The 21,507-nt window shown below is 41.1% G+C and overlaps 1 protein-coding gene across 1 annotated transcript; it reads right to left on the bottom strand.

Annotated features, from left to right (window-relative positions):
* Nucleotides 1-1,382: 1,382 nt before the first annotated feature.
* Nucleotides 1,383-18,079, bottom strand: FASTKD1 (FAST kinase domains 1). The gene is made up of 15 exons (XM_062604665.1): nt 17,988-18,079; nt 16,148-16,642; nt 15,812-15,880; nt 14,709-14,834; nt 13,169-13,567; nt 11,935-12,045; nt 10,987-11,118; nt 9,507-9,990; nt 6,558-6,672; nt 5,832-5,960; nt 4,966-5,097; nt 4,106-4,219; nt 3,689-3,830; nt 2,561-2,675; nt 1,383-1,545 (listed from the first exon to the last, which is right to left on the bottom strand). The coding sequence occupies exons 2-15, from the start codon at nt 16,480-16,482 to the stop codon at nt 1,456-1,458; spliced, it is 2,493 nt and encodes an 830-aa protein (XP_062460649.1). The 5' UTR covers nt 16,483-16,642; nt 17,988-18,079; the 3' UTR covers nt 1,383-1,455.
* Between the last annotated feature and the right edge of the window lie 3,428 nt (nt 18,080-21,507).

Raw genomic sequence — 21,507 nt, 5'->3', positions numbered from 1 at the left:
TTCTGTTGTTTTTTTCTTGGCTTTTCACTAGTGTCCTGATTCGTGTTCAGTCAATAGAAGTATCTCCTTCTACTACTGAGTAGTGAAAAAAAAAGTGACAGCAAGGTGCAGATGGTCAATTCAGAATGCAATTGCTTACCTTTGCCAGGTTTAAAAGGAAGTGGTAAAAAGAATGTCTATTGTTTCTACTAAAAAGGGAAAACATACACACGTTGCGTGTGTGAAGAAGATGGGGACAGCTGTAGTCACAACATGGCTGCCTTTGAAAACAGGCTGATTCATCGAAGTACGGCTATGCTGCAGTTACTGCTCTACAGTGAACACCTTCTTGGATACTCCAACTTTTTCCTTCTACATCTCAGTATTTCATGCCTCCTGAATCAAACCCTGGCTGGGCTCAGTCACAGGAAGTTGGTAACTGCTAACTGGCCTATGGTTTTCAAACATGATAACCCAGCAGTGTTTTTCACCACCAGTAACCAAGGTGGTTGTCACTATGAAGACTTTTCTTGGTCTTGATTCTTGGTTTCAATTTTCAGTCTAACTTTGCTCTTTTGTACATTATCTTATTTACAGACCAGGCAGGTTAGCTGGTTTATCTAATTTTATTTCTATTAGCAAGGGCAGGTCCAATGCATAATGCCATAATGCTAAATTTCATGAATGATCCAGTTGCTAGTAAGTGCCTATGTCTGACATAGGCATTTTTTTGCTCCTTATCTTGTATAAACCTTTCAGGTATCCCTTCCCAGTTAAGTGCCGGTATTCCAAGGGTCTGCCAGACTTCTAGAACTAGTCTGTCCTTTTAGTATGTGAAGATGTTCCAGAAGGGTCTAGCCATACACACCACGTGAGAGGGTAGCAGAGGCAGCTGGAAGTTCCTCACTGAACAACACCCTCCCCAACACAGTCACCCACAGTACCTCTGTTCTGGAGGATGGAAACAGAATGGATGTAATAGCAGGCCTATTCTTAGCGAATCTGCATTTCAGTTTCTTGGTTTCACAGTACAGAAACTGTTTGATCCCTATTGCTCATCCTGTCACATGCTGGAGGACAGACATAGTTTCCAGTAGATCTGCTGTCTCCTCTCACAGTCAAGCGTATTTCTAACTTTTTCTTTGGACAGTTTTATGCCTGGTGAAGCCCCTGTGCTATTTATTTAGGAGATAATGTAATTTTATGGCAGAACTGTCACAGACTTATGTGCTTCCAGAAAATGGGAGATTTTAAGCATCCTTACCACATCTTCATGCCCACTGTGACCTGCCTTTTGCAATCCCTAATGAACTGAGGATTAAATCTCTTGACATCCAGTTGATGCCCCATGGCAAGCCCTGGTCCAGCTGACTCACAGATAAAGAGATCTTTGAAATGAAGTATTCCAGGATTACAAGAAGTTTAATGGTACAGAAGGTGTTTATAAAAAAAGTACTTCTCACTGCATGTCTGACATCACTGTGTTCCATAGAGATGCTTTCTCAGATATTCTACCTGTTCAGCTTTTGTTGACAGACCCATAGAATTCCACTCGAAGTGAGGAATCTGTATAACAAAATCATACATTCCAAGTGTTAACATTGGTGTAAGCCACATGCTATCTTACAGCAAAGACAAGGCTCTCCGATATCTCTTGTTCTTCACTTGGTTTAGACCTATCTTTCTAAAAGCTATGCTTATTCCAATGCTGAGAAGGTTAAATTTCACAATGTAATATTCTTCTTCATGCAAGTACAGTCAGTTTGCTTCCAAAAAGCAGCACCATTGCAGAGATGTAAAGCAGATGCCCACACAACACAGGCTATGACAACTCCATTACAACACCTCCGACTTCTGAAACTCAAATCAAGAGAAGAATCCCAGGTCACCATAGTTTCTAATGTTAATGTATCAAACTGGAATGGTGTATTGGTAGCATAACATTTACTGTCAGGGCAATATGAGAAAATATTATTATCCTGCTAAAAATAAAACAACAAACAAGCTTAAAGAAGGATTTTAGCTAAAATTAGAGTAGGTGAATAATTATGTATACAGTAGGATCTGTATTCATGAGCCTCTGTTACCCAAACATTTCTATGCTTGTGGCTGTGAATCTTCTCTGGCCACCAGCCTTGTCTGTCACAGCACTATTACTGCAGCAGGCAGACAGCATCCATACTGCATCTTGCAGCTGCCATAACTGTCTATCACTCAAGGAGAGTACATTCCATCCTTTTCTAGTGCAGAAGTCTTTGGTGAACTGAACTGAAACTCTGGTTTCCTTTTTTGCCTTTACTGAAGCTGTGTCAGATTGCCAGTTCGCCTGCAGTAAGGTAAGACTGAGAGTTTTTGCCTTCAGTTTTGCTGCAGCCACTTTCTGAGAAGGTGCAAGTTCTATGAAGTCCTTACGCCATCTTGAGAGCAGCTTGGAATTTTCCCCCAAATACAAAAATCGCTCTCACCCAGTAGAGAGGTTTTTAACTATTAAAACCATCTTTAAATCTGTTGCAAGGCAAATGTATCAAACTGAACTATTGATACAATTCAGAAATGACAAAAAACAGTGCTGACTGCTCACCTGAACTACCCGGTACCCCAGCATTTCCAGATGTCGTTTCTTCACTGCAGGTTCTCCTTTCAGGTGATATGAATCCTTGCTAAAATCTTTTGAATCAAGGAAGTCCAGAGCAGTTCTGCAAACAATAAAAGTGTGCATTTACATTCAGGTCTGACCTGAATAGCAAGAAGTGGTATTTCTAGTTCAGTATTGATAGTTGCAGCAAGACTAATACTTGATAAACATGACAATCCACAGAAAATAAGCAAATCCCTGAAACCAGACAGAACATTTTCCTCATATTTATCAAGAGATGCTTGAACTTCACATGATTTAGAAGAAGCATTTCTTCCCTACATCTGTTTTTGTTCAAATGGCAAAAACAGCTAACCAGCATTTTCAAGGCTTACGTTTGAAGTGGTGGTGAAGTTCCAATCTCATGAAACACACTGCAAGAACACCCTTGTCTGACCTAGTGTACTGGATCTGGCTGGGATGGAGTTGCATCCCTTCATGGCAGGCCATAACCAGGTCGATAACACACCAGTAATTTTGGCTATTGCTGAAGAGACCTTGCACAGCATCAAGCCATTTTCTGTTTCTCACCCTGCACCCACAGCATATAGACTGGTGTTGGCAAGAGCTTGGAAGGGGACACAGACGGAACCTCAGCTGGCCAAAGCAATATTCCACTATTCCACGCCATGTAACACTATGCCCAGCAATAAAGCAGGGAGCAGATTTTTTCCAAAGTAGCCATTGCTCCAGCACTGGTCTGCTGGTGGCAAGTGACTGCCTTTGCATCAATTGTTTTCCCTCTTTCTTCTCTTCACTTATCAAATTCTCTCAATTGCAACCCAGATTTGTTTTTTTTTTTTTCCCCTTTGCTTTTGACCCCCAGACTCTCTCTCCCCCATCACACTGCAAGGGAGTAAGCGAGCAGCTGGGTGGGAGCTTAGTTACTGTCTGGAGTCAACCAACCACACGCAGAAAGGCTGAACCTCGTAAGGTTTGGGAAAAGAGAACAAAAAACTAAATAGCCCAGGGGTTGCAACAACTGTTCAGGACATAAGCACCAAAAACCTGGTCTAAACACGATCTAAACTTGGAAGCTTGGAGGAGCTAATGTGAAGAATTCAATGTACTAACCTCTGAGCTCCTGGTGGCAAAGCCTTTCTCCCTTCATCTTTGAAGTCGTGTCTCAAGTGCATTCCCCCCATATCACCCAAAGATGTAGTCTGAGCCATATAGGAAAGAGGCGTTTTATTTTCATCCAGAATGCACTCAAAATCTGCAAGAAAGCACAACAAACCTGTTTACTGACCAAAAAAAAAAGTGAAAGAATTTGATCTGTACAGTGTTTAGTTCAAGAAAAACAAAGTGATAACCATAATTAGAGATACCCAACATTATTTATATTATGCAGAACATTTTAGAAACTGTATTTTATACAGCAGTTTCTTATTTGCAGTATCTTGTGGCCACATGCCCAGGGGCTTTCTAATCTTGGTAATAAAAATGGTACCAGAGTTCTCCACAACAATCCCCAGAGGACTGACTTCTCACCTATTTCATAGTAGTATGGTGTGAGAACAGATATTCTTGCATAATGGCTCCCTCCTAAGATCTCTGCCAGCATTTTGTGAACATGCTGTCGCAGTGGATTTATTCGGCTACTGCCTGCAAAGACAAAATAAAGAATTCATGCATCAAAACTGCCACAGCCAAAGTTCTGAAAATAGCACTTTGTGACACTGCATTTTTGACAGCCAGCCTACTGAATTAAAGCTTTTACACAGATCTCTGGTGTTATTCCATCATAATTCAGAAACGATGTCATCATCTTTTGGGTGGAAATTGGCAAGTGCCTATTAAGCACGAATTTCAAACCCAGACTTTCCATGCCAGGATTTTTCCCATTCACAAATTATAAATATTTTAATTTCAGGTTTCACCTGGTGGAGTGTTTGCTTAAATAATATTTACTTATTTTGAGTCTATTACAGGCACACCACACAATCTGTCACTTCCCTTACTCCATTAAACATCTTCAGTCTCAGAGATGAAGTATGTGAGTGTGATGGGTCTCAAAGCAGATCATGGGAATTAGTGGAGGAGATACTGCATTTGCATTAGATGGGTTTTCTGGACTGATGACTATTCTTAAAGATCTCAGCTGGTCACTAGCCTACTTCTTCATCTCTCATCCTTGATGGCTCTTGATTCTTCTGAGGAAGATGAGAGCAGGGAGTTCAAAAGGAGACAGCAAAATGTTCACCTTTAATAACACATCCTCAGCAGAGTGGGGTGTGCCTTCCTGAGCCTCTATTGTGTGCCAGTGTCAACAGGCAGAAATGTCTGGCAGACTGTTGAAAACAGAATCCTACTACTAACAAGGGCAGCTTTTCCTCTCCTGACTGACTTACGGCTATGATAAACACGTTGGCAGTAGCGCTCATGAAACCAAGGGATGTGAAACTCCGGGCATTCCAGACAGACTGCTCTGTTCAACTTCATGAGGTGCATGTGGACCCTCTTCTTTAGGGAAGGAGGCAGGACTGAGTTGAACAAAATAAAAAGGTGTGAACTAAAATGTGAACGGTTCAACACGTTGAACTAAATGGCTACCTGCGAATTCTCTACTAGAAATGCAAATATCTGTGTAGTATGGTTTCTGTAAAATTCACGCTGCAGAATCTTAAAAAGATTCTCAAAATCCCTGAAGAAAACATATGAGAAATACAGTATTGCTCAATATTAAGAACAAAAGCAAAACAGAAATAAGAAGTAAATTAAATTCTCTTCTATTATTTAACTCTTAATGAAGATGTTGAAAACAAAATGGCAACAGTACATTGATAGTGAACAACATACAAGTAGAGAGGAAGGAAACAGACAAACAGTCTCTTATTTAGAGAGTGATAGGATTCATCTCTTGCAGACAAGAATCCCATGTTATTTCTTGAGCTTTATGGCTATTTCTAACAATAAATACCACACTCAGGTAATTTTATTTCCAATAAAATGGAAGAACTATTAAATACTGAATACAATAAATTGACTATCAAATTTGTTTTAAATAAGCTTCCCTCATCTGCAATACAAGTTTGTACTTCCAAAACAAAGCACAAATTTTTGCTCATTCCTTCACTTTTAGCACTCAAATAATGACTGGATTAAACAAGGGAGTCTTTGCAGTAAAATTACTACTTCTTAAGCCATATACAGGTCCACAATTCCATTTTATGCCAAATGCTACATAATGAAATTCATCAGAGAGGTAGATACGCACCTTCAAGCTGAGCATCCAGTTGGCTTAGGAAAGAAACATTAAATATCTTCGTTATCAGAACTGGAGGAAAATAACCAGCCATTGCCAAAACATGACCAAGCAGCACCAAGTGGTGAGTTTCAAAACAACCTTTAAAAAACAGACAGAAATCCATATTAAAACATGACATGAAGTTAAAAGGATTTGCAATGCTCCCCCCCCCCAGCCTTCCAAATAATCCAATTTCTTTTTAACGTACTCAGTGCACACACAGGCAGATTAAAATATTTCAGTAGAGAACAATTTTCACAGTTTGTGAGGCTCTATCATCAATAATTAATAATAAAAAAAGCCTCTACGCATTTCCTCCACAACTTAGCCATTTCCTTGTGATGAGCCACAAAATGTATCCTATCCCCGGATGATGATTCCTTGGGGAATACCACAATTCTACCCAATAACAGAGTAGTGAAATAATCAGAATTTTCACTTGTTTTTTACTATGTTCAAGGTACCTTGCTAGTTCCTTAGCAACAGTAACTTTTAAAGGGCAAAATGAAGCTAGAAAGCCCAACAGAAGCATACATTGAAACTTTGTTGTGGTTTAACCCCTAAAGGCGGAGTATGAGTAGTAACACACAGACACAGAATAATGCCATTCTGTTCCCAGTTTTATTCAGTACAAATAATAACTTGCAATGACACAAATTTATTTGGTGCCAAAATATCTTTGTCTAATGCACTTACTCAAGTTAGAAGTAAGATGTTGGATACAACTCTCAAAGAACTCTTCATTAGCAGGAGGGTCATAATTCAGAGCAGAGAAAAGGAAGAGAATAAAATAGATTTCAGAGGGGTGGATCTGGAAAAAAAAAAAAAAAAGACATCCTAAATAAAACCACTGCAAAATACCTTAGTATTGCTTTACAATAGAAAGTAGGTTTATCATAGAATCATGGAATAGTTAGGGTTGGAAAGGACCTTAAGATCATGTAGTTCCAACCCCCTTCCATGGGCAGGGACACCTCACGCTAAATCATATCACCCAAGGCCTCATACAACTTGGTCTTGAACACTGCCAGGGATGGAGCATTCACAACCTCCCTGGGCAACCCTTTCCAGTGCCTCACCATCCTAACAGGAAAGCATTTCCTCCTTATATCCAATCTAAACTTTCCCTGTTTAAGTTTTAACCCATTACCCCTTGTCCTGTCACTACAGTCCCTAATGAAGAGTCCCTCCCCAGCATCCCTATAGGCCCCCTTCAGATACTGGAAGGCTGCTATGAGGTCCCCACGCAGCCTTCTCTTCTCCAGGCTGAACAGCCCCAACTTTCTCAGCCTGTCTTCATACGGGAGGTGCTCCAGTCCCCTGATCATCCTCATGGCCCTCCTCTGGACTTGTTCCAACAGTTCCATGTCCTTTTTATGTTGAGGGCACCAGAACTGCACACAATACTCCAGGTGAGGTCTCACAAGAGCAGAGTAAAGGGGCAGGATCACCTCCTTCAACCTGCTGGTCACGCTCCTTTTGATGCAGCCCAGGATACGGTTGGCTTTCTGGGCTGCAAGCGCACACTGCCTGCTCATGTTCATTTTCTCATCGACCAACACCTCCAAGTCCTTCTCTGCAGGGCTGCTCTGAATCTCTTCTTTGCCCAACCTGTAGCTGTGCCTGGGATTGCTCCGACCCAGGTGTAGGGCCTTGCACTTGGCATGGTTAAACTTCATGAGGCTGGCATCAGCCCACCTCACAAGTGTGTCAAGGCCCCTCTGGATGGCATTCCTTCCCTTCCAGGGTATCAACTGAACCATACAGCTTGGTGTCATCGACAAACTTGCTGAGGGCGCACTCAATCTCACTGTCCATGTCAGCGACAAAGATGTTGAACAAGACCGGTCCCAACACCGATCCCTGAGGGACACCACTTGTTACTGGTCTCCAGCCAGACATTGAGCCATTGACCACAAGTCTTTGCATGCAGCCACCCAGCCAGTTCTTTATCCACCGAGTGGTCCATCCATCAAATTGATGTCTCTCCAGTTTAGAGACAAGGATGTTGTGTGGGACAGTGTCGAACGCTTTACACAAGTCCAGGTAGATGACATCAACTGCTCTACCCCTGTCCATCAGTTCTGTAGCCCCATCATAGAAGGCCACCAAATTGGTCAGGCAGGATTTCCCCTTAGTGAAGCCATGCTGGCTGTCACCAAGCACCTTGTTTTTTCATGTGCCTTAGCATGCCTTCCAGGAGAATCTGCTCCAAGATTTTGCCAGGCACGGAGGTGAGACTGACTGGTCTGTAATTCCCTGGGTCATCCATTTTCCCCTTCTTGAAAATGGGGGTTATATTTCCCTTTTTCCAGTCATTGGGAACTTCACCTGACTGCCATGATTTCTCAAATATGATGGCCAGTAGCTTAGCAACTTCATTCACCAGCTCCTTCAGGACCCGCAGATGGATTTCATCAGGACCCATGGACTTGTGCACGTTCAGATTTTTAAGATGGTCTCGAACCAGATCCTCTCCTACAGTGGGCACAAGGTCTTCATTCTCACAGTCCCTGCATCTGTCTTCCAAGACTTGGGAGGTGTGGTCAGAGCCTTTGCCAGTGAAGACCGAGGCAAAGAAGTCATTCAGAACCTCAGCCTTCTCCAAATCCTGTGTAGCCAGTTCTCCTGAGAGCTTCCTGAGGGGGCCTATGTTCTCCCTAGTCTGTTTTTTATTTGCTATGTACCTGTAGAATCCCTTCCTGTTATCCTTAATACCCCTAGCCAAGTCTAATTCTAACTGGGCCTTAGCTTTCCTAACCTGGTCCCTAGCTTCCCGGACAACATACTCTTCCCAGGTTGCCTGTCCTTGCTTCCACTTATTATAAGACTCTTTTTTCATTTGAATTTTCCTCAGGAGCTCCTTATCCATCCAAGGAAGTCTCCTGGCCCTCCTGCTGCACTTTCTTCTAGTTGGGATGCAACACTCCTGAGCTTGTAGCAGGTGATCCTTGATTCAAAAGTGCAAGATTTGAGACTAGATGAACTATTTTCTGATTTTTATTTTGTCAACTTTTCCTAGAGAAAAACATTTTAAAAATCAAATGCAGAAATCATTAAAACTGGAGCTATGGCCAAAACTCAAAATCTATTTCATGCATATGATCCGAGTGTATCTGTATACTTAAGACTTTAAGGAGCTTTTAAGAAGGTCTCCCATTAAATTCTCTCAAAGAAACTAAACTGCCATAGAATAAAATCAAAGATCTATACGAATACCAAACTGAGGAGGAAACAAAAAAAAATATAGCAAGAAAACACAGCAATTCTGACCAAAAAGGTTGTTGGGGAAATCCCCACAAGAATGAGCAATGTAAAGATATGTACCATGTGATGTGACTATGCGTTCAGAAGTTAAAAATCCAATTATTTCAGATGGTCAAATGTAAAGATGAATGCAGAGGTTTATGGTTGATCTAATACTGACTGACCAATAAAATAAGACAATAACAAAAGTGAAGCACATGCAAAATAATACACATGGAAGCAAAACAGCTTTGAGTGAACATGGGGAAAGATGGGCTCCAAATCAAGTACATTGAAGAGAACTCTTAGAAACAGTGTGTGGACTGTGCTCTGAAACATTAACTACTAACTAGTCCTTTCTTACTGAATACCTTAGAGGAGATAGAAAGACTGTTATACCTTGTCCATGTTTTCAGCAGTCACAGAAGCTATTCTGTCAAGTAACGAAGGACAACGGTAGTTTGTTTTTATGAGAAAACAGGACAATGGCAATACATTTGCCCATGTTATCTGGTCTATCAAGCGTTGACACGTGGCCATAGTCTCCTCATTGATGACTTCTAACCACTCTCCATTCACATGTGTAAGTTCTTCCAACAGAAGATTTAGGTTGTTGGCTTTCTGAAGCCTCTGCAACCCACAGTCATTTAGTTTTTGCAGAAGCTTTACACATAGCTCAGAACTGTTTTGCCAGTGCAGCTGGTCATAATGATTCCACTTGACAAGAGCTGTAGCAATGCAATTCAAATGATGGAGACTGAACTGAGGCAGAATTGCTGCTACTTTGTTTATAGTGACCTCCTCCACTTGAAAGGAAGGAAGCATGGCCAGAACACGAATTATTGCAGCAGTATCAGCGGGTGTTACACTAGATTTTAAACAACTGGAAGAGAGACAGAAATAAAATCAGCCCTGAAATGTGCAAACGTTAAAAAAAAAAAAAAAATAAATAAATTACATACATGAAAATTCTATTTTAAAAGTCAAATTTGATGTGTGCCAAAGCACATCAGATATAAAATAAGTAGAATATTAATGACATGGTAGAAATTCACAGTTACTACCATCTCTTCTCATTGAGATTAACATCTTCTAATTTATTCAAAACTGAAAAAGGGGAGAAGACAGGGAGCATTTCAGTCAGCTGGCGAGGCTTCAAGTGTTAGTGATAAACACAGAAATCCTTAGCAAGGGCAGAAGGTCCATCTTTGTTAAGGGAATCTGTGAGTTTCTGGGCCTGGATAATTTCTGTGATTTCTGTCCTGGGGAGCACCAGATTCTGAGGTGTCTGAGGAACGTGAAGGTGTCATCTGCACATAATGTGTACAGCCAGGGTGCTGCATTCCTATGGAGAATGAGCAATGGTGTCAAAAGTGGCAGATCTCTTCTCCCACGATTTCAGAAATGGTTTCCCTTTCTATGTTGCAACTGTTCAAGCCGGAGAGCTAACTAAACAGGTCTTCAGTCTAAAAAAAGAGTACTTCTGCTTCACGTTTCCACTTGTCCCAACCAAGACAATTCTTACTGCACATTTTTCATTACTTGTTCCTTCAAACATTAAAGAAGACATTAACACCTACCCTTCCTATAAGGTACCAACCAAACTCTCCTGTTCAGTGTCATTAAATTGCAATGGCCAGCAGAAGAGGAGCAAAAAAATCCATTTTTAAAAGATATCATATCTAGCAGCAGATACTATTGGGTCTATAGTCAAGAAAATATCCACTTCCTATCCTCTGATTTACACATTTAATAGATCAAATACAAATAAGGTTCTTCATATTTTATGGAAACAAACCATGTTAGCTTGTTATTTAAAATATTAAGTAGACAACTGTTTAATGCTTACATAGCTACATTTCCAAGAATACACACTTACCCAAATAGTAACTGTTTTAGTTTAGCCATCAGCTCCAGATTTTGGCAACGCAACGCCACCAAGTACTGTGTTAACTTTACCAGATGTAATACATGATAGCTATCCAAGTGTTTATGCAGAACAGAAGCCATTCTGAATGCAAACAGAAAAAGATAACATGGTGTTATGACAATACACAAGATATTGCACATAAAGAAGGGCTGTCCTGTGATGCACGGTACCTAAGTGGGGAGTTGTGCACACCTGGATTCCTCTCGACCTGAATCCTGACAATGTTCACTAAGTCTCCACTTAGTGAATTGCAAAATTAAAGCCCTCATCACAGCAAAACAGCTACTTCACTCTAATAATTTATGTGCAGATTCTACAGTCAGTTAAATTCAGTGGACCAGGAATTGGATAAACTGGAACAACATCACCAGCTTTAGCACCACTGTGCTCACTTACTTGTACAATAGTGGTTGGTACAGCTATGTTGGTCTAAAGCTGCAAGAGGGGCTTTGTAGGGAAAGATAATATCTTAAGAACTTCTTTAGACAGTGAGATTCAATGAGAAAAAGCATGAATTCACCTGGTCCTCCCTTTAATACCACTCTGCTCCACAGTACTACTTGCTCTTTTTCTTCCCAGGATCTATCTGGTTCACACAACTACACTCTATATCGATACTGCTCACAACCAGCATGTAACTCTGCTGCATTTGTGACACATCTGTGGCTACATCTTCTGTGCCCAAAACCTCAACTGCATTGTTGTATGAAAGACATTACCTCTCCCTTTAAACGATGTTCAGTTTACAACTGCAGAAAATCTGGCACAGGTTCTTAAAGACACAAGACTTAATAGTTCAATACAGGGCACAATGACTTTTGAAGAAACAATTCACATCTCCTAGATAGGACTTTACTTAGAGAACAGAACTTCTTAGTAGTATCAAAAAAAAATTACTTTTTGAGTAGATGTGAATTTCTGCATTTCATTTTCTGCATCGCCTTCAGTATTAGCAATACTTGGTAACTGCTGAATTTTTCTGCCATGTACTCTGCAGTTGTTAACAACCTGAAGAGGAAAAGAAAAGATTTTCCAAAAAGAAACAATTCAAAATCTCCAGTGAAGACTGGAGCCATTTTCTTTGTCTAGGAGAGAAAGAACCAATAGATTATTTCAGGAACACAGGAAAACAAATTCCCCCAAACTAGAAGCCTTTGTTCTGTGGACCCTTCTTCTAAGCAGTTGATCTGTATGCCACAGCTAAAGAGATATGAATGTGTTATATCACTCCATATTGCTCTGATCCTAGAAACCAGCAAGTCCAATAATTCTGAAAGTTGACAAGAAGTAGGGAAGGAACTCTAAGACACTAAACAATTCATGGTCAACCAGCAAGCTACAAACAACAGAACCAAACATGAGTTGAACTGGTTCTGAGGCAAATAAAGCCAAAGACTTCTTCTACCTCACAATGATTTAAAAAAAAAATAAAATAAAATATAGAAAAAGCTTTTGGAACTAAGTCAGCTATGGCAAACCCAACACAGCCTTGCAGCATACAGAGGCTTCTAAACAGAGGCAAATGCTCAAGATGAAAAGTCTGAAAATAATTTTAATTAATAAAGCACATTCTGCCTAAAACTGCAGACTTTCAGAGACCCATGACTAATACCACCCCAAAAAAGGATTTTGTAGCACTAGAAAAACAGGCAGAGAAAAATCTGCCACACAATGCTATGCTCTAACTGCTAAATAAATGCTGAAGTGTTCCCTGCTGATGACCTCTCATACAGAAGAGGATGTACAGCAATCTGGGACAGGACAAGCCTGTTTCAGCTACTGCCAGTCTTAAAAAGGAAAGACATATACCACTGCATATATTTCTCAGGGGCAAGACAAAGTTTTTTACTACCATCCACTGTGATAGGAAGCCCGCAGTCTAAGAGACAGAGCTACAAGGTGGCCCTGCCTAACAGCATTCACCTGCACCTTAATTACGGCATTCAGCTTTTTCGGCAACTGTTTTGAGGCAAACTGCTACAACAGTGTTTCCATAATGAAATAATACATTGCTACAACGTTACAACTAGGAAAGCTAATGCTCAGCTCTTTCCGCCAAAGACCAGTACATTATTTCTGTGCAAGACCAAGCATATATCATAAATAAGACAAAGTTGCTAAATAAACTTACCTCACCCTTATGTTGGACCCTGCCATAGGCCCAAGATTATAAAATAATTTTGTAAAGGTTTCAGAATCATCATAATCGTCTATGGTTTCAGACAGCAGCTGTTTAGCAACCAAGCGGAACTCAGCATTGTCAAAACCCAGCTGCTCATACAGCCCCAAAATAAAATTAATACTGTGTATATCCAGATGGGAGGCACTCTTAAGAAAAATCTGGTTGCATTTTTCTAGCAGTGGATGATATCTCAGTTTAACATTTTGTAGAAACTGTAGTGTTCTTTTAGCATAGTTGAAGTGGACTTCATTCTTTTCTTCCAAGAGCTGCTCAGCCTTCTGTAGTAACCGATCTCGAAAACTCTGTGAGATAACATCAGATATGCTGATCATCAAAACTGACAAGACCCTAAAAAATTCAAAAGATTTTACACTTACACATTGAACATGGTAAGTAATAAATGTTAGATTTCTGAAATAAGCTATGCAAAGAAAGGAATGTCAGTCAGGGTACTGCTGACTTGTGCGTAAAAAGAAGTTCACATCTAGTGCAGATGGGCAGAAACCATTTCTAATGCTAAAGTAAAAATTCTGCTTTTGGTGAATTTCTGAAACGACTGAGATTTTTCAGCCATCCCTCACAAACTTGTGTGTGATGAAAGCATTTGCCTGAGGCAAGATACTGACTTGTCTGATGCAAATTTACAAAAGTATCTTTAACCTTCAATGGAAACTAAAGAAACCCAAGCAACTCAAGTGATAGAATAGGGAGAAGAGTCATTGTCACTCCCAAAGGAAAAATCCCTTCCCAAGAGAATAAAACTTATGACCACAGGAAGAGTAATTTCTGTAGAGAAATGCAATCCCATTCAATCATTTTCAAAAGCAGGCTCTTCGTATCTGCCAAAATAAGTGTGGGGGCTTCTGGTGTTGTATAAAGAGAGCAGCCTTTGCTATAACGGCCTAGGGGGAACACAAGCAACAAAAAGCTTGGATTTCTTTGAGTCAGCCTGGGTTTTAAGTAATTTTAATATTAGAGTAATGCACTAGACATGCTAGCAAGGGAATTGATTAATTCAGTTTGACCAAAAAAATACTTTGAAGATAAACAAAAATACCACTGCTTTAAGACTCCTTATTGCTACTCACAATAGTAAGCTAAATCGATGCCGTACTAAAAAAACCATCAATGTCAAGGAAGAAAAACATCTTCTGGTGAGTCAACAGCCTTTAAGTTAAAAAAAAAAGTCCATGTAAAATTAGGATCAGGATAAAGCAATATCTGCTGTTTTCCCACTGTAAGTGAAACAACAGTTTTATTCAAGTGTTTAAATTGAGTATAAAGAAATTCTTTTAAAAGTCATTGAGAAAATGCATTCACCCAAGCAGACCTGTCCATGAAAATCAATGTACAAATACTTCTTTTCCAGAAACCCCAAAGTGAGAAAAAGCAGCCTCCAGCTGAGAAAAAGAGAAAGTGTCCAGCAAAGACAGCTCAGTAATTGTGACATATTGCTTCTCCTGCTACCCAGTTTCATTCTGACACTTACCTTATATCCTGTATAGAATCCAGTTTCACGTCCACAATATGAGCTACTTCACCAGTTATGGGACTGAAATGTCTGTGTTGCTTGTATAAACACAATGCAAATTTAGACAGAGCTGGCAAACTAAGCCTGTCAAGACAATAAAGACAGACAGAATATTTACCTTTTCTTTCTAGTGAATACCTAAAGATAAAAATCTACTTAAACAATTACATAAAAGACAAGGTTATATTCAAATTACAAACCAAGGAAACAAAATACCTAAACATTTTCTGTTTGGGCACCTATACTGATACCTTGGACTCAGGCAAAACACCTAGGTATTTCTTATTAGAGCATTTTGTGCATATGAATCTCTAAAAAAATCAGAAGTTCTGCATTTAACCAGATCAGTGTAAGAAATCTCAAAAGATTATATTCTCAAGCAGCGATGTGAAATAGCTAAAATGCCTGGGAGCAATTTATTACCTGAATGTCATTTTGTGTTCTAGGTGCACTGAATTTATTTATTTGTCGAGATGCCCCAGGTGTTAGTTAAGCTGGGAGAGGCAATTCTGTGATGCTGGTGCCAAAGCTGACACTAGCTTCTGCCATTAGCCTGAGACTAAAGAATTAAAATTACAATATAAAAAAAAACCAAAACCAAAGCAACCCAATAAAAAAACAACAACCAAAAAACCCCCACCCTAAGGGAAAATGTTGATGTTTTAATACACAAGGTTTTCAGTAAAATTGAGGCAAGCAGGGTTCTAACAACCTTTTAAGAGTTGGACAGCAAGCACTGAGATAAAACCTTAAATATCAAAACTTGCAACACACTTCAAACACATAAATCTACACAGACAGTATATTTCAAAAACTTAAGTGCCAGTCCCCATTGTTGCAGTATGTGAATATTGCAAGCATTAAATTTACCAATATTCAAAACCTCCATATGTATAAAAATTATTTCCAAAACCTTCAAAAATACAACTGACTTTTAAAATATTTACATAATGTTTATAACATCTTATAAATACTGAGAACTCTGTGTAGCCTCAAATGAAGCACATCACACTTGCAACTTACACCCTTCACAAAGCAGAGCAGTGCAGTATATTACTTGCCTTTCTAATCTTTTCCATGCTTCTGTAACAAGTGCTTCTGTTAGAGAATCATGGTCTTCAACACTGAGCCTTCAGAAGAAAGACATAATAGTTTGGTTTTCTTCAAAGTTATTAATAATCATAACTCCATGTACCGGTAGTGCAAAGCAGATCAGTTCTGCCTGCCTCTCAAAAATCAGGCACAGGACATCAAGTTGTCTGTGTCACACAGTCAGATTATGGAAGCTGGGATAGAGCAGTCTCCTTATAGAATGGCTTTCTAGTCATAATTCCACCTCTTTTTATTAGCAAATTAAAAAAATGTAGAGATGTGGAATTCAACATATTGCTGCTCACCTCAGAAGACTATACAGGGTGTCCACTATGGCCTCATCTTCCATGCGTTCCACCTTGTTTTCTGCTAAAATGCAAAGGGTAACAAACTGGGAGTGATTTCTTACATAGTCATTAGTCCTTAAGAGAAGCGGCCTCTTCTTTTGCAATTGCCACAGCATGTTCAATGCAATTCCCACATGTTTTTCAGACAGCCTGGCCTTGTTCCTTCCAACAAGGCTGAACACTTCATCTTCATGGGTGCAGCTTTTTATCTGGCTCAAAAGCAGATCGCTACTCAGAGTCCGAGCTTTGTAATGTCTCAGAGTAAACAGGCAAACCTGCCTCAAACAAAGCATTTTGCTATGCCTACCAGCTACTGTTGAAGTGTCCAGAAAGAGTCTTCTTTCACTTTTCACAGTAAACCGTGTTGTTACAAACTCAAGTATTTGCAAAACAGAACATCATTTTTCTTTCATCCTGTATGGTCACTGTATTAAGAATCCAATTCTGACGTACCTGTAATGAGATAGAATCAAAGTAGTTAAGTGCAGCCATAACTACCAGCCAAAAATTAATGTCTCCATCTTTTAATGTTCTGAGTAAGATAAACTTGAGAAGAACCTATAGCCTGGATTCTTGTCAGAGAAGCTCCCAACAATAAACACTGATGTGCTCACAAGCACTAAGAAAAAGTAGTTCATTTGGTATGTTTTCAGAGTTAGAAACCTGCCTTTAAAAGGTACATGTGCTACAACCAAGAGAGCTTTTTAACATGCAGGCACTACAAAATTAAGTCAAACAAGGATTGCTCTCACTAGGCTGCTCCATAATCCCAAACTGGGGTCTGGGAACTGCCAGAAAATACAGCCATTGGTGGTAAAAGGAAGTGAGGTGGCAAGAGCTCCTGAGCTGGCATCACTGGATTCTTCTTGCTATATATGTGCATGCATTCCACAGTGATATCTACTGTACCCTCCCTATCAACTGCTCCCAGAGTTTCCTTTCCACCCTTTAAGAAAATACTGATATATTTAAACTTGTTTTTAAGATTTAATGTACCATATTAGAGAACATTAAGCAAAGGCATTTTATTAGTGTATTTTTGTCTTGCTTGCTGTTCCTCTACACTCATGTTCATCCAATGAAAAAACAGTTAAAATATCAATTCACATTTACTCCCCACAGTACCAGCAAGCTAAACTGACAGCAGACAGGATGAAGTAGAGACCTGAAGGGAATATAAAAACTTCAGGCTCAGATAACTTCCTTGTAAGCCCAGGTAACACATCCTTACCCCTTGCAGTGGACCTTTCACCCCTGATCTCTAAGTGACTGGGGAACCAGCATCTCTACCTGAAACGGTCTGCAGAAAGTTTCCGGGAAGGCATTTACCAGATGCATGTGATTTACCACAGACTTCTATATAATTTTAAATTGTAATTAATTCTAATATTAAAATGAAATCAATAGGAAACGTTGGATGTTTTGAAGCTTATAAACACATATATTAAAAATAGGTAATTTATATCTACTTAAAAAACTATCTCTAAAGTGTTCTACTTACAAAATATACACTAACAGGACAAAAAATTCTTTAAAATCACTTGCAATCAGTTGAAACACAATAAGCATTTTCAAGGCTGCATTACAAACTACAGTGAGCCACGAAGTCTTCCACCAAGAAGAAAACGTGGGCACCCACTACTCCCCATGTATAGAAAGTATTAAAGATTTAAGTAGCTAAGAGTGAAGTGAGCTGCTTGCGCGATATAGGGTGTTTTTAACCCGTTTGCCAGAATCCCGTTTCCGTGAGCCATGCCGTGGGGCTATCCCTGTCACACGGGTATAAGCAGCGGCCTACCTCATGTTCTGACTCTGCCGGATTCCCGCGGAAAGCCCGCCTGGGGGCCGCCTCCTCTTTCCCCGCGGCGAGAGTTTGACCCAGAAGCGCTTCAGAAGGAGTGGGGAAAGGGGCTGGGGCCGCTACGCAGGCCTCACGGCCACAGCCCCCTGCCCGCCACCCGCACGCAGGAGCCAAACCGCAGCGTCTGGCTCGCTTCTCTCCACTGCTCCTCCGCTCCTTCGGCCACGTTTGCCTAACGGCGGCTGCACTCCTCCAGGCCCTGGGAGGAAGAGGGCACTGTCATGTTCGGGGCGAGGAAGCTCCGAGCCCGGCCCCCCAGCACTGCCTCGCTCAGCCGCGGCAGGGCCTGCCCTTCCCGCCGTGCGGGGGAAAAGGGGTCCTGGGCCACAAGTCCCTCAGCCACTGCCGCACAACACGGTGGGGGCGGCACTACCCGGGCCGAGCGGCAGCCCGCCTTCTCATCACGCGCTGCACAGAGGTGGAGGCGACCTCTGAGGGGCGGCCCGGCGGCGGGCACGGCCCAGCTCTCGGCAGGCCATAGCGCAGCACACCCCGGGGAGCGACGGGTCTGCCCGCGCTGGCGCAAGCGAGGGCTACGGAAATGGCCACGTCCAGCTCCCGGCAGGGATAAATAGGAAAACGAAGGAGTCGGTTTCGTCTACGCAACTTTGAGGCCTCCCTGCACCCGCATGAGAGTCCTTAGCTTAACTTTTTCACAAGACCCTCCCTGTATTCAAGCCACATCTGGATATTGCTCTCTCAAAACAAGCTTTCCGTGTGCCTCTGCACTGTTACTCACCATGTGCATGCCCCAAGATCAGCATCTCCCGTGAGCTGAGATGTCAGGAAAGGCAGGGAGAAAGGGAAAAGTCCAGCCAGTTAGACCTTCCAAAGGAAATAAAAATAATAATAAAAAAGTTCCAAGGTCATCTTGATTATTGTGGTCATATTGATAAAACCAAAGATTTGTGATTTTTCTGCCTATGTTGTATACATATAGCTCCAGCTAATTTCTGGACCTTATGTCACCACTAACTGTTATCTAAACACTTAATAACTGAAAATCAAGTAGGTATAAATCATTCCACAGAAAATAATAAAGCAGTATATTGGTAAGTTTCAGTGTAGCAGATGAAAATAGTTAAATAAGAATCCATCTGATTTCCTTTCTCATCATAATAACCTTTCAAAAACTTGAGTCTACCCACTTTTTCAGTTCCTACAACATCACTGCTTTCCCACACATACACCTTCTTCTTGTTATTATCATAACAAGTATATTTAGACAGAATGATAAGAACCTCAGGTTATTCTACAATCACAGCTAGGACTACTACCATGACCAATTTTTACTTGCTGTTTTGCAGCTGACTATCAAAGGTTTGGAGTTGTTTTACTTTTTGTCTATTGTTGATCATATGTGTACCTCATATATTGGATGCTTATGAATATGGAACTCACTCAAGCTAATATTATAGCCCCTACTTAATTTACTAAGGTCTGTAATGTTTTAGGAAAAACAGCACATAAAAATTTTAACTAGATTTGTAACAAATTTTCTAACTCTAAAGTAACTGGAACAGCTCCTGTATCTTTCTGCTAGTAAATCCATATAACCTCACAGTCTACACAGGCGTGCAAGTGAGAGAATGAGACCCAGACCCTGCCCAGCGATCTCAAAAGGTGGCGCTTACCTCTCTCAAGAGCCTCAGGCTTAGCGCAGACTCACATAAAAACTCCGAGGCGTCTGATCTCCCACTCAAGAGGAAAACTATTCCACATTCAGATGAAGGAGACTTCTGCAAATCATACAGATTTTTCATTTACAAGATGCTGAACTTTCCACTTCTGACTTATCAAGTACATTTGGATGAAACCAGTTAATAATCTGCAAAACAGATTTAAAAAGCTAGATAAAATGACCTTAAATTTTAACATGCAGGGGAAGAAAACCAGATTTATTAAAGCATGCTGTGCTGAAGTCAGTGTTCATTTTCTAAACGCAAGTCCAGTCAGCAGCTTCTTCAGGACTTCAGAACTCAAGGAAGTCCATTTTATTTTATTTATTTTATTTTCCCCCCAGAAACTCAGGAGAAAACTTGCTTTCCTGCTTTCAACAGACTTCTTGACAGCTAGCCATAGAAACATAGAATCACAGAATGGTTAGGGTAAGAAGGGACCTTAAAGCTCGCCTAGTCCCAGCTCCCTGCCCCATGCTGGGGCACCTTCCACTAGACCAGGTTGCTCAAAGCCTCATCCAACCTGGCCTTGAACACTGCCAGGGATGGGGCAGCCACAGCTTCTCTGGACAACCTCTTCAGGGCCTCACTACCCTCACAGTAAAGAATTTCTTCCTAATGTCTGATCTAAATCTACCCTCTGTCAGTTTTAAGCCATTCCCCCTTGTCCTATCACTGCATGCCTTTGTAAAACATCCCTTTCAAGATTTCTTGTAGACCCCTTTAGGTACTGGATGGCTGCTGTCAGGTCTCCCCCAAGACTTCTCCAGGCTGAACAAGGCCAACTCTCAGCCTGTCTTCGTAGGAGAGGACTTCCAACACCTCCTGTTACTTATGATTACTAACCTCAATGCTCACTGGTCTGAATTAAAACCTTTCAAAGGAGGTACATACTTCTGGATAAGTCTTAACTAATTTTGAAGGTGCTCACAGCTTTATGCATTCTCATAAACTTTCATCTCCCTATTCTTAAGGTAAATTGAAATTGAATTTGAATGACAATACAGACGTACAGGACAGGATTACAGGAACTATTTTTTTGCATACAGTTGGTCTAAATTCACATTTTGGTTCTTTACAACCCATAGCACCACATGTGTCAGGTACTGCTGGAGTAACCCTAAGCCCTTCCAGTACTGTCCTGGATGTTTCCTTTAACAATGAAACAGCCAGCAGGTAGAGACCACATCTGGAATACTGTGTCTAGTTCTGGGCTCCTCAGTACAAGAAAGACAAGGAGCTACTGGAGAGAGACCAGAGGAGGCCACAAGGATGATCAGGGGTCTGGAGCATCTCTTATGGGAAGAGATTGCGGGAGCTGGGCCTGTTTAGTCTAGAGAAGAGGAGACTGAGAAGGGATCTCATTAATGCATTTAAATATCTCAAAGGTGGGCACCAGGAGGATGGTGCCTAGTGACAGGAAGAGGAGCAATGGCCATAAACTAAAACACAAGAAGTTTCACCTCAACATGAGGACAACTTCTTTACCTTAAAGGTGGCAGAGCACTAGAACAGGCTGCCAGGGAGGTTCTGAAGTCTCCCTCTCTGGAGACATTCAGAACTCAGCTGGACGCGTGTAACCTGCTCTAGGTGGCCCTGCCTTGGCAGGGTGTTGGACTAGACAACGTCCAGAGGTTCCTTCCAACCCTAACGGCCCTGTGATTCTGTGTATCCCTTGGCCATTTCCACCGCTCTTCGCGGAGCCATCCATCAGTGTCCCGCCAGCAGGGCAGGCCAACGCTAGCTCCGGACACGTTTGCTTGGAGAGCAACCGTGTA

This window comes from Pezoporus occidentalis, unplaced genomic scaffold (genome assembly GCF_034315485.1).
Source record: "Pezoporus occidentalis ecotype Australia unplaced genomic scaffold, CSIRO_AGI_Poc_V1 ctg88, whole genome shotgun sequence".
Taxonomy (NCBI): Eukaryota; Metazoa; Chordata; class Aves; order Psittaciformes; family Psittacidae; genus Pezoporus; species Pezoporus occidentalis.
This window is presented reverse-complemented; position numbering and strand designations above follow the sequence as displayed.